Raw genomic sequence first — 12,262 nt, 5'->3', positions numbered from 1 at the left:
CCAAGATTTGAAAAGAGATCTGCAAAGTCATGAACAAGAAGATTCCTTCTTTTATCATCACTTTTAAGGAAAGCTGACTGCGACCCCTGCCATCCACACTTTGTCCACAAATACATACAATACCATTGATTCAACAGGAACCAACTTTTGTTTGCAAAATCTATCTCTGCGGTTTATAAAAGGTACAAATCTTCAGCATTGTTGAATGAGGTTCATTTAGTCATTTGGTTCTAAAGTATAATTTCCTAAACCAATTCTTTTACAAATATGTGCAATGTCATTCCCTCAATTTAAAACTAAGATAATTTTTAAATAATTATTTTAAAAATTGTACTTATCAAAAATTATAGCATATACTTATCCTTTTCTAATTTAGTGTCTGATATGCATCAATCTGAATTACTTTCAACCTGCTTGACACTAAATCTCTAAACATGTGGTCAGCTTTCTCATAATCAACAAGTAGCATAGTTTCCTTGCCCCTGACTAGAAAACACTGGCTGGTATCAAATATTGATGAAACATAATCAATACTCATCTTTCACCTCAATAAAAATAAGATGTTGGATCTTGATGAAAACCATTGATATAATTCTCATTCTGCAACCTTTGCAACATGAACACCAAGTAAATGAGGTATTTGCCAATTAACAACTTAAAGTGCAAGGCCCCAAAAACTTTCCACATCAAATTGATAGTCCAAAATCAAAAAAAATCTAAAATAAGTAAGGTAAAATGAAAACAATTGGAAAAAAAACACAATAGATCATTTTAACATTTTTATTAAGAGGTTGAAATTAAGGGCATTGGTAGCTTTCAAAGTGCTGTGTAGGAAAGAACTTAGTACTGTTAAAGTCAAAGTACTGTTGCTTGCTTGGCAATAAGGCAAACATGTTTCTTTTAGTTAAATGGCCTTTAATCTGGTCACTTTTTGTGCTCTTAACACAACAAAATTATTAACAGAAGTAAACCACCTAATATCTATGCCTAAGATAGACACAAAATGCTGGAGTAACAGCGGGGTAGGCAGCATCACTGGAGAGAAGGAACGGGTGACATTTCGAGTCGAGTCCCTTCTTACTCCAGCATTTTGTGTCTATAGAGTCATACAGTGTGGAAACAGGTCCTTCGGCCCAACTTGCCCACACCAGCCAACATGTCCCAGCTACACCAGTCCCACCTGCTGGCGTTTGGCCCATATCCCTTCAAACATGTCCTATACATGTACCTGTCTAACTGTTTCTTAAACATTGGGAGTCCCAGCCTCAACTACCTCCTCTGGCAGCTTGTTCCATACACCCACCACCCTTAGTGTGAAAAGGTTATCCCTCAGATTCTTATTAAATCTTTTCCCCCTCACCTTGAACCTATGCCCTCTGGTCCTCGATTCCCCTACTCTGGGCAAGAGATTCTGTGCATCTACCTGATCTATTCCTCATGATTTTATACACTTCAAGAAGATCAACCCTCATCTTCCTGCGCTCCAAGGAATAGAGTCCCAGCCGACTCAACCTCTCCAACGGGCCGTGCGGCCAGAAGGCTTCCCGACGGGTCACAGCTGTGGACATGGCCGGAGGTCTTTATCGAGGCGCCGCGGTCTCGATGCCTTCTGGATCGCCGTATGAGTCTGGGGCCCGGCCGGGGCCTCGCTGGTCGGACGGATGAGCCGGGCCTCACGGGTCGGAGTCCGGGTTGGCGGAGCCCACGGCTGGGGCCCGGGTCAGCACCACGGAGGCGTGAAGTGGGGCGTAGACAGCAGCGAGGCAGTGAAGGGGCGGCAGTGGTGAAGTCTCGTGGCGGTGCTGGCGATGCCTCGCGGGTCAACCTACCGTTGAGGTCGATGAGAGCGTGAGGACCACCGTGAGGGGGGGGGGGGGGGGACCGTCGTGAGGGAGAACAATGGACAATTGGGGAGGGGGGAGAGCAAGGACAGTGGGGCGGGGAGGGGAGGGAAAAGGACAATGGGGCCCCGCGTGGGGGAACCGCTGTGGGCCGGGGGGGAACAAGCCGGCATGCTTTGCAACTTTGTCAGCACTGTTCGTGGCTGCTATTTGTATACATTGTGTATGCAGCAAAGAATTTCACTGTGCCAAGTCACATGTGACAATAAAGTATTCCAACTCAGACCCTCCAGTCCTGGTAACACCCTTGTAAATCGTCTCTGAACCCATTCAAGCTTGACCATATCTTTCCTATAACATGGTGTCCAGAACCGAACACAGTACTCCAAATGCGGTATCACCAATGTCTTCTCCAACTGCAACATGACCTCCCAATTTCTATACTCAATACTCTGACTGATGAAGGCCAATGTACCAAAAGCCATATTGACCACCTTATCTACCTGTGACTCAACCTTCAAGGAACCATGCACCTGCACTCCTAGATCCCTCTGCTCTACAAAACTCCCCAGAGGCCTACCATTCACTGTGTAGGTCCTGCCCTTGTTAGACGTCCCAAAATGCAACACCTCTGTATTAAATTCCATCAACCATTCCTCAGCCCACCTGACCAATTGATTCAGATCCTGCTGCAATCTTTCACAACCATCTTCCCTATCTTTGGTTTAAACCAGCATCTGCAGTTCCTTCCTACACAATATTCAATCCTGCTCTGCTAATTATCTAGTCATGGCTGAACCTCAGTTGCTGTACTGTCCCCACGGTGGCGCAGCGGTAGAGTTGCTGCCTTACAGCGAAAGCAGCGCCCGAGACTCAGGTTCGATCCTGACTACGAGCGCCATCTGTACGGAGTTTGTACGTTCTCCCCGTGACCTGCGTGGGTTTTCTCAGAGATCTTCGGTTTCCTCCCACACTCCAAAGACGTGCAGGTTTGTAGGTTAATTGACTGGGTAAAATGTAAAAATTGTCCCTGGTGTGTGTAGGATAGTGTTAAATGTGCGGGGATCGCTGGGCGGCGCGGACTTGGTGGGCCGAAAGGGCCTGTTTCCGCGCTGTAGAATCTAAATCTAAAAAAATCTAAATCTCTAGATTCCCTTGATATCCAGACATCTGTCAATTTTGGTTTTGATTGAATTCAATAACCCCAGAATACAGAACCCCAGGAATTCACCTTCCTCCCAGTAAATATATTATTTCAGTTCTAAGTGGCCTACCCCATATTTCTGCGACTATGACCCCTGGATATAGACTGAGCCTGGGGAAATATCCTCCCTGCATCCATTGTAGGCCCCAGGAAGAATTTTATATGCTTCAAGAGATCATCTTTTATTCTTCTAAATTCTGTAAAATGCATGCCAAATCTACTAGCAATCTCCTCACCTAGAAAATACATTAACACTCTAATGAATCCTCACTGTACTCCGTCCAAGTCATGGGTATACTTTTAAAAATTAGGGACCCAAACCTGTAAAAAACACTCATGGTTTTGTTTTTATTAAAGACCTATCTAGTTCGTAACAAAACCAACATGCCATTTGCCATGTATTCTAGGACAACCTGGAACTTTTAAACATTTCACAATTGTTCACTATGTAAAAATAATCTGCATTTCTGCACCAATGCGGACAGCCTTACTGTTTGCCTCACCAACAGTCTGTCTGTCCCTTTCTTCTTCGTTGTTTTTTTAGTATGTGTTAAATGTTTAGTGTTCTTTAGCTTGTTTTATGTGGAGGGTGGGGAGGGAGGTTGGCGCAAACTTTTTCTAATCCCTTACCTCGATGGAGATGCGATTTCCGTATCGTATCTCCCTCCGCACTACGGCCTAACATCGAGGAGTTGGCGGCCTTTGCTGGAGACCGACTTCGAGAGCTCCACCGCGGGGACCCTATGGGACTTTAACATCGAGGAGCCCGCGATCCCTTTACCAGGGATCGACCTCAGAGCTCCAACCGTGGGTGACTGCGGACTTTAACAACGTGGAGCTCGCGATCTCTGGTCAGAGACCGACTTCGGGAACTCCAAGCTGCGGGAGCTTCGATCGCCCCGACGTGGGGGCTTCGATTGCCAGCTGCGAGAGCTTCGATCACCCCGATGGATGGTTCGACTGCTCCGACAACGGGAGAAAAATGAGGGAAGATTAGACTTTATTGCTTTCCATCACCGTGAGGAATGTGGGGAATCCGCTGTGGTGGATGTTTATGTTAATTATGTAGTTGTGTGTCTTGTTGCTTTTTTAGTATGGCTGTATGGTAATTCGCATATCACTGTACTTTAATTGGTGCACCTGACAATAAAAGACCTTTGTGACGTTTGATATTTTATCTGCCATGTTCTCGCCCACTTAGCTTGTCAATATCCCCAAAGCTTCTCACAATTTCATATCATCAACAAACTTGAAAATATGACATTTTGTCCCTTCAGTCAAATAAATGATATAGATTGCGAGCAGCTGGCTCTCAATCACCAATCCTTAGGCACGGCTTAAGATGTGTTTACTATTACTCTTTTGTTTGTCAGTTCTCACTCCATGCCAACATAATATCCCATATTCCAAGTGATTCAATCTTTGTGACCGTCCTCCTGAATTGAACCTTTCTGAAAGCCTTCTGAAAATCTAAGTGTATACACTTATTTTTCCTCATCCATTCTACTATTCATATCCTCAAAAAAAAGTCATTAGTCAAACATCACTTCCTTTTCATATATCCACTCTGATTCTTCCAGTTGTGTTATTCATTTTCAGATATTCAAGTTTAACAGAGATCTAATTTTCCCTGTTATTCGTGTGGGCCTAACCACCCCGTGGATCCCTATTTTTTCCCCACTGCTCTCTTAAATAATGGAATCACATTTTATACCTTCCAATTCCCAGGAATATTTGTTTAATCTATCAAACTTTGGCAGATGACAACCAGCGCATCTAGTAACTCTATAGTGACCTCATTCAATCCACTATATAGATCAGCAGGTCCTTGATATACTGCCTTTTATTCTTACTGACTTCGCTACATTATTAAAATAGAAATGGTCTTGCAATACAATGTAGAACATAAATTACTAACTAATCTTGATGCAACTTATAATGTAGCCAAGATCAATGGAAAACACAAATTCAGAACAAAATCATATTGAACTTATTAAACATGGTTTATACATCACAGGACCCTGCTCATTTGAAACGGATACTCACCCTCTCCTTCATGCGAGAAATAATGTAACCTAAATATCGGCCCATAGACTGCTTGGGCGTGTTCTTCTTTTTCATGCTCTATTATGAAGAAAAAAAATTGAAGAATTACTCACTAACAGTAAGTGGAATAACTTCCTATTTCTGTAAATTGATTGTTTCTGTCTCTCAAACAAATGACAAAGATTTGTTACTAACAAATGCAAAGATTTTATTCTTTTGAAGGCCCCCTCTTGCTTTGACATGAACCACAAATATCTTGAATCCGGAGCTTGGCTGGCGACACAAAATTATCCAAAGTTCCAATGCTCTAAGTACAAAATGTTCCTCTGTTCTAGAATGGATTTGAGTATCTATGACCAACAATTCAACCCTCCTTGAACATTGTTTAATCATCAACCATCTGCACTCCACAAGGTGGCATGGCAGGCATGGCTGCCCCACAGCGCCAGCGACCCAGCGTCGATCCTGATCGCAGGTGCTCTCTGTGCGGAGTTTGCACATTCTCCCTGTAACCGCGTGGATTTCCTCAAGGTGCCCACATCCCAAAGAAGTGCAGGGTTGTAGGTTAATTGGCCATTGTAAAAATTGGCCCTCATGTGTAGGGATTGGATGAGAACGTGTGTTAACAAAGAACTAGTGTGAATGGTGATCAGTGGTCAGCATGGAATCGGTGCTAAAACTAGCATGAATGGGCAGACTCGGTCGGCCAAAAGAACTGTTTCCATCTTTATTTCTGAACTGAATCTCTAGATCATCCTTCCCAGATTCTGATGCACCATCTCTCATTTCCCAAATTCTAATATTTTATTCTCATATATTTTCTTGGAATAGAAAACCACTGGGTCTATGGAGTTCGTGCTGCATCTCAAAGCAATCCCATCAACTCCAATGTCCCATATACTTCCTTGCAAATCTTTTTCTTTCACATGATCATCAGCTCCACCCTAGATTCTCATACTACCAAACTACATCAGGAGTCAATTACAGCAAATCCTTTAGAATGTGGGAAGAAACTAAAACACGAGACAAACGTGGTGACAGAGAGAAGCTGCAAAATACACATAAGCAAAAAAATGGAGGTCAGCACTGATCCCGGGGTCACTGGATCTCCGATGCATCAGTACTGCTGCATTAGTTCCACCCACGTTTAAGACAATCCTGTAAAATACTCTGCCTAAAGTTAATCATATGTCTCGGATATCGTCCTCCAGCTCAGTTTTGATATATTTATCACAAAGTGGATTTTGATTTTGTGTCTTCCACATTCAAAACTTGTTACCTGTATTGGTATAGAATTGTACTTTAAGACCAAAATAAATAAAAGTGGTAATAATGGCAGGGGTGCAGATCTCAGCTTTCCTATTTTGCTAATAGTTCTGACATTACAATGGTGAATGTGAGGCTGGAAAGTGCTTTGTGAGGAACATAGGGTAAACAATAATGCATTGAAATGCTGCCACAAAAAAATATATGACAATGACAGCATCTGCTAAAAATCAGTGTACAGCTTGTGCTAGTGTATAATTCAAATCAATCCTTGTGGAAACTTCTCAACTTTAGAAAAGATCTCTCGGGTTTAAATTACATTTAACTGTCCCCCTATGTTATAATTCAATAATGAAAACTTAATTCAAGTAGACAATCAAAACCTTTTTCCCAGGATGGTAAAATGAAATACTAGAGGGCATAGCTTTAAGGTAAGAGAGGCAAAGTTTAAAGGAGATGAGCAGTGCAATTTAAAAAAAATACTATACAGAGGGGGATGGGTTCCTGGAACACACAGCCAGAAGTTGTGGTGGAGGCACTAACAACAGTGGCATTTAAGACTTTTGGAAAGGCACATGGATATGCAGGGAATGTGGGGGTAGGTGCAGGTAGATAAGAGTTGGCCTTGGTATCATGTTCGGCACAGACATGTAGACCGAAGGACCTGTACAAGGAAGACACAAGCAGGAGATCTTTCCAGCTCTCATGTTGGACTCGGCAATGAGTCCAGGAGCTTAGCATAAGCACCCTGAGCCGAGGCTTCAAATGCATCTCGTCTTTCAGTCTATGCTGACCATGGTCACCAACATTGAATGAAAAGTTCAGGTAAATCAATTGGCTGTTTTGCTCTATTTTACCTTGCGTTTCAATTAATTTTGTATATTAAAACCGTACAGAAATTTCTACTAACCAAATGTTCTATTTTTATGTTATTTAAAATCAATGGAACAGTTTCGGAAATATCTCTGATTAGATCATTCAAAGCCTTTCAACAATAACAAAATGACAAACAGGCTCCTGGCACCTGTGGCATACGCTTTGCCTTGTATGTTGGTTGAACTAATGAGATCTCGAGGAGGATTGGAGGAGCATGGCCACAAAAAAACAATGCAGCCAAAGGAATAGCACACGGAATTCACATAGATAACAAGTCAGGTCGCAGAATAACAGTACGATTTTCACAACCTTGGAATTTATATTTTTGCAATGATTCATTAAAACATTTACACTACTTTGCTTTAACTCACATTGCTTTGTTTTATGACTAAAATAAAAAATGAAGGGCTATGAACAGTTAAGAAATAAAGAGATGTGAATCATGTGTGGAAAAGCACACCATGTCTACATGGACCATAATTTTCCACACATGGTAAGATGAGGAAAAGCTTTTTCACACAAAGAGTTGTGAATTTGTGGAATTCTCTGCCTTGGAAGGCAGTGGAGGCCGATTCACAATGCATTCAAAAGAGAGTTAGATAGAGCTCTCAGGGCTAGCGGAATCAAGGGATACAAGGAGAAGGCAGGAACAGGGCACTGATTGTGGATGATGAGACATGATCACATTGAATGGCGGTGCTGACTCAAAGGGCCGAATGGCCTACTCCTGTGCCTATTGTCTATGTATCTATGTATCTAAAAAGCAAGGATTTTGTTCACAGCTTTTTCACAGAAAATTCAATGCTAGATTTACTTTCATCCTGATGTTAACCCATCATTTGTGAAACAGGAAACATGTCAAACAACATGGTTGGGGAGACAAACGGAGTTTAAATTTAATGTCAAGGACCTTCATCAGAACTGAAAAGACAAGAAAATGAGGGAACATCCATGGTTATCTACGGATCAAAATTGTGAAGGAAACCTTATTTAACAGAAAAATTGAATTGCCACATTAGTGGGGAGAGAGGGGCAACTGGTACGAGTGAGAAAGTTGACACCTGATCAGTTTAGTTTCTCCAATGTAGAGATCACATTATGAGCATTGAATGGCGAAAGAAATACACTAGAATAGAAAAAAGTGTAAGTAAATTTGCTGCTTCACCAGAAAGAACTAATTCAGGTCCCTGGATGGCAGGAAGGGAAGAGGTAGAAGTCCAGGAACTAAATTGCCCATAGTTTTATGTAAAGTATTAATAGAAAGTTGATGGTTTGGAGGAGATACAGGAGCACACCAGAGAACTAAAAGAGGCAAATAGAATTATAATCCTAACTTTCAACTTGGTCTCAGGGATGCTATCAAGCCTTCAACATTCTGGACTCAGACAACAGACTTTTCCCAGTAGAAACAAGGAACTACAGATGCTGGTTTACCAGAGAAATACACAAATGTTGGAGTAACTCAACAGGCCAGGTAGCATCCTTGGAGAACACGAATAGGTGACATTTTGGATCGGAACCCTTCTTCAGACTGATCAAATTCAGATTAATTTCATTATGTAGGATGTCCAGCACCATCTCGACCGTAATATGGACTGCTCTCAAAACATCTCCATTAACTGTCCCAAATTCCCACTCTTCAAGTTTCCTCCACGGTAAAATCAGAGCAGAAATATTCATTGACGACTGTGCCAATTTCCTGCAGCTCCTAACAGAGACAAAATCGTTGGTTTGAGGGGCCCTATTCTGCCTATCCTTTTTCCCCTCAATGTACATAAATTCTCTAGATTTTTCTGCCAGAGCCATATTCTGCCTTTTTGTTCTAATGGTTTGCTTCTTAAGTATGCTCCTCAGTTTCCGAAATTCCTCCAGGGATACACTTGCCCACACCTGTCCTATGCCGCTTTTTTCCTGACCAGAGGCTCAATTTCTCTCATTGTCCAAGCTTCACCTGCTACCTGCTCCCTGCTCCTTTACTCTTACTTGCCTTGACCTTCGCTCTACAGGAACATGCATACCCTGAACTCTTACCATCACACTTTTAAAAGCATCCCACTTTCCGGGTGTTCTTTTGTTTCCACAGTGCACAGGAATTGCAGGCAATGAGGTTTTGTTTTAACTTCAATTAATTTGTCATATGAATATAAATATCTCTACTGATCGATGGCTTGTAGCTTTCAAGAAGCTAGCACGTACTCCAATTAACTTCAGCAATTTCCTGTCTAACACCATCAAAGTTGGCCCTGTCCCTATTCAGAATTTTAATTGGTGGGCCCGCCCTGTCTTTATCTATAACCATTTTAAAGCTAATAGAACAGTGGTCACTGTCCACTGACACTTTCGCCCTTCCTGATTTCCTAAGAGTGGATCAAGGTTTGCCCTCTCTCTTGTAGAGGCCTCTATTTATTGCCTGAGGAAGCTTTCCTGAACACATTTAATAAATTCCACCTCGTTTCAGCCCTTTGACACTATGGCAGTCCCGGGCTTTATTGGGAAAATTAAAATCCCCTACTATGACAATCATATTAATCTTGCAGCTGCCTGCAATCTCCTAGCATATTTGACCTTCTAATTCCCATCTAAAATCTGGGGCCCCACAGTACAAGTTGATCATTTCCTTTTTATTCCACAGCTCCACTCATACAGGCTCACTGGACAAACCACCAGTAATGTAATCTCGGACCTCTGCTGTGACATTCTCCTTAATCAATAAAGCAGACCACCGCTTCTTTTACCCCCACCTCCATCTCACCTATAGCATATGTACCCTGCACCATTAAGCTCCCAGTCCTGTCCCTTCCAGAGTCAGGTTTCAGTAATGGCTACAATGTCCAATTTGCATAAACCTATCCGTGCCCTGAGTTTATCTGCTTTACCCGTCCGGCCTCTTGCAATAAAATAAATGCAATTCAATCCAAATGTCCTTCCTCGCTCTCTGCTGTGCTCCTGCCTATCTTGTCCACTGAACTTTCTTTCACCATCTTCCATACAGACTTCTCACTTGCCTCACTCCCACATTGCGCCACTTCTCCCTGCCAATCTAGTTTAAACCCATCAGAGTAGCACTGGCAAACCTTCCTGCCAGGATATTATTAGTTCCCTTCCAGTTCAGGTGTAGCCCGTCTCTCTTGTATATTCACCTCTGCCCCAAAAGAGATCTCAAAAGATCCAAAAATTGGAATCCCTCCCCTCTGCACCAACTCCTCAGTCATGCATTTATCTGTCCTGTCTTCCTAATCCTACCCTCATTAGCGCGTGGAACTGGAAGTAATCTGGAGGGCCTGCTTTTTAACCTTTTGCCTACCTCCCTATATTCATTTCACAGGACCTCTGCCATTGTGCCAATGTGCACAATGACCAGAGAGCTCACCCTCCTCCTCGAGAATGTCATACAGCCGCTCCAAGACATCTTGGACCTGGCACCAGGAAGGCAACACACCATCCTGGAGTCTCAATTGCTGCCACAGAACCTCCTGTCTGTCCCCCGAAAAATAACGTCTCCTACCACTATGGCTCTGCCTAACATTACCCTTCCCCACTGTGCCTTAAAGCCAGGCTCAGTGCCACAGACCTTTCTGTGACTGCTGCTCACCCCAAACAGGTTGTTCCACTCAACAGTATCCAAAAGAATATATCTGTTTTGTAGGGAAATGGCCACTGGGTTCAAGTGCACTCCCTGTCTACTCCTTTTCCTCATGGTCACCCATCTCCACTCTTCCTGTACCTCAGGCATGACCACCTTGTGGTAACTCCTATCTATGACGCTCTCATTCTCCCGGATGATACAGAGGTCATCCAGCCACAGCTCCAATTCTCTAGCATAATCTTTAAGGAGCTGCACCTCGACACAATTCACACAGGTATAGGCATCGAGGATACCAGTAATTTCCCTGACTTCCCACATCCTGCAGGAGGAACATTGTGCTATTTTACCAGCCATCCCTATTGCACTAAAACCGTGAGGAAAATAAAAGCACAACACACACTGTGACTCTCTGCTCAGCCTTTTTCTCAGCCACCTCGCCAAAGCCTCTTGAGCCAAGGCCTCACAATTACCCTCCACACAACACTACACAGCTTCTCTCCCAACAGGGCCGTTCCCCATCACATTCCCCTCCTTTTATTGGCTGCTCAATTAGGAAATGCATTGGCCCCTCACTCAACCAATCAAATGGCTGCCTTTCGATATCTCCCGCTGCTGTTTCAATACTGAAGTAGACTCACTTAGTAGTGTAACCAATGAGAGTGTCGAAGCAAATATAGTCAAAGCAAAAGGCTCAGTGGACAGAAGAAAGGCAAAGTGGGGCAGTAACTCAGCAGGTCAGGCAGCATCTCTGGTGAACATGGATAGCAGGACAACCAGAACTGTACACAGTAATCCAAATGTGGCTTTACCAGCATTTTATATAGATGTTACATAATGTCCCAACTCTTGTATCAATACTCTGACCAATAAAAGCAAGCGCCTTCTTCACTACCCTGTCTCCCTCTACATTGTATAAAAATTGGCATATCATGTTGCAGCGATATAAAACTTTGATTAGGCTGCATCTGAAATATTGTGTGGAGTTCGAGTCACCACATTATAAGGACATGGAGGCTTTGGACATGGTGCAGAAAAAGCTTACCAAGATGCAGCCTGAATTGGAGTGCATTAGCTATAAGCAGAGGTTGGACAAACTTGGATTGTTTTCATCGGTGCATCAGAGGCTGAGGGGCGACCCGGTAAAAGTTTATGAAATTATAAGATGGCATATATAGGGTATAAAGTCAGTCCTATTGGTCAAAGTGGAAATGTAAAATTCTAGAGAGCATAGATTTAACATGAGAAGAGGAATGTTAAGAGGAGATATGTGAGGCGTTTCATTTTAAACACAGAGTGTGGTTAGTTAGTCGCTTGAAGATTCTGCCAGAGAAGATTGCAGAAGCAGATATGACAGTGATGTTTCTGGGGCATTCATACGTATCATGAAAACCGGGATAGAGGGATAGAGGCAATAGTAAAATGGGATTACTTTTTATTGGCATT

General features: G+C 42.8%; 1 protein-coding gene across 6 annotated transcripts in view; it reads right to left on the bottom strand.

Moving 5' to 3' along the window:
- Positions 1–12,262, bottom strand: part of zmynd11 (zinc finger, MYND-type containing 11) — a 131,596-nt gene that overhangs the window by 46,976 nt on the left and 72,358 nt on the right. For all 6 annotated transcript variants that reach the window (XM_078424990.1, XM_078424978.1, XM_078424979.1 and 3 more), the window contains one exon: positions 5,092–5,169. In XM_078424990.1, coding sequence (XP_078281116.1) covers positions 5,092–5,169 — 78 coding nt within the window. The remainder of the gene's footprint in view (positions 1–5,091; positions 5,170–12,262) is intronic.

This window comes from Rhinoraja longicauda, chromosome 2 (assembly GCF_053455715.1).
Source record: "Rhinoraja longicauda isolate Sanriku21f chromosome 2, sRhiLon1.1, whole genome shotgun sequence".
Classification (NCBI taxonomy): Eukaryota; Metazoa; Chordata; class Chondrichthyes; order Rajiformes; family Arhynchobatidae; genus Rhinoraja; species Rhinoraja longicauda.
The sequence above is the reverse complement of the archived record's forward strand: the minus strand, read 5'-3'. Positions and strand labels throughout refer to the sequence as shown.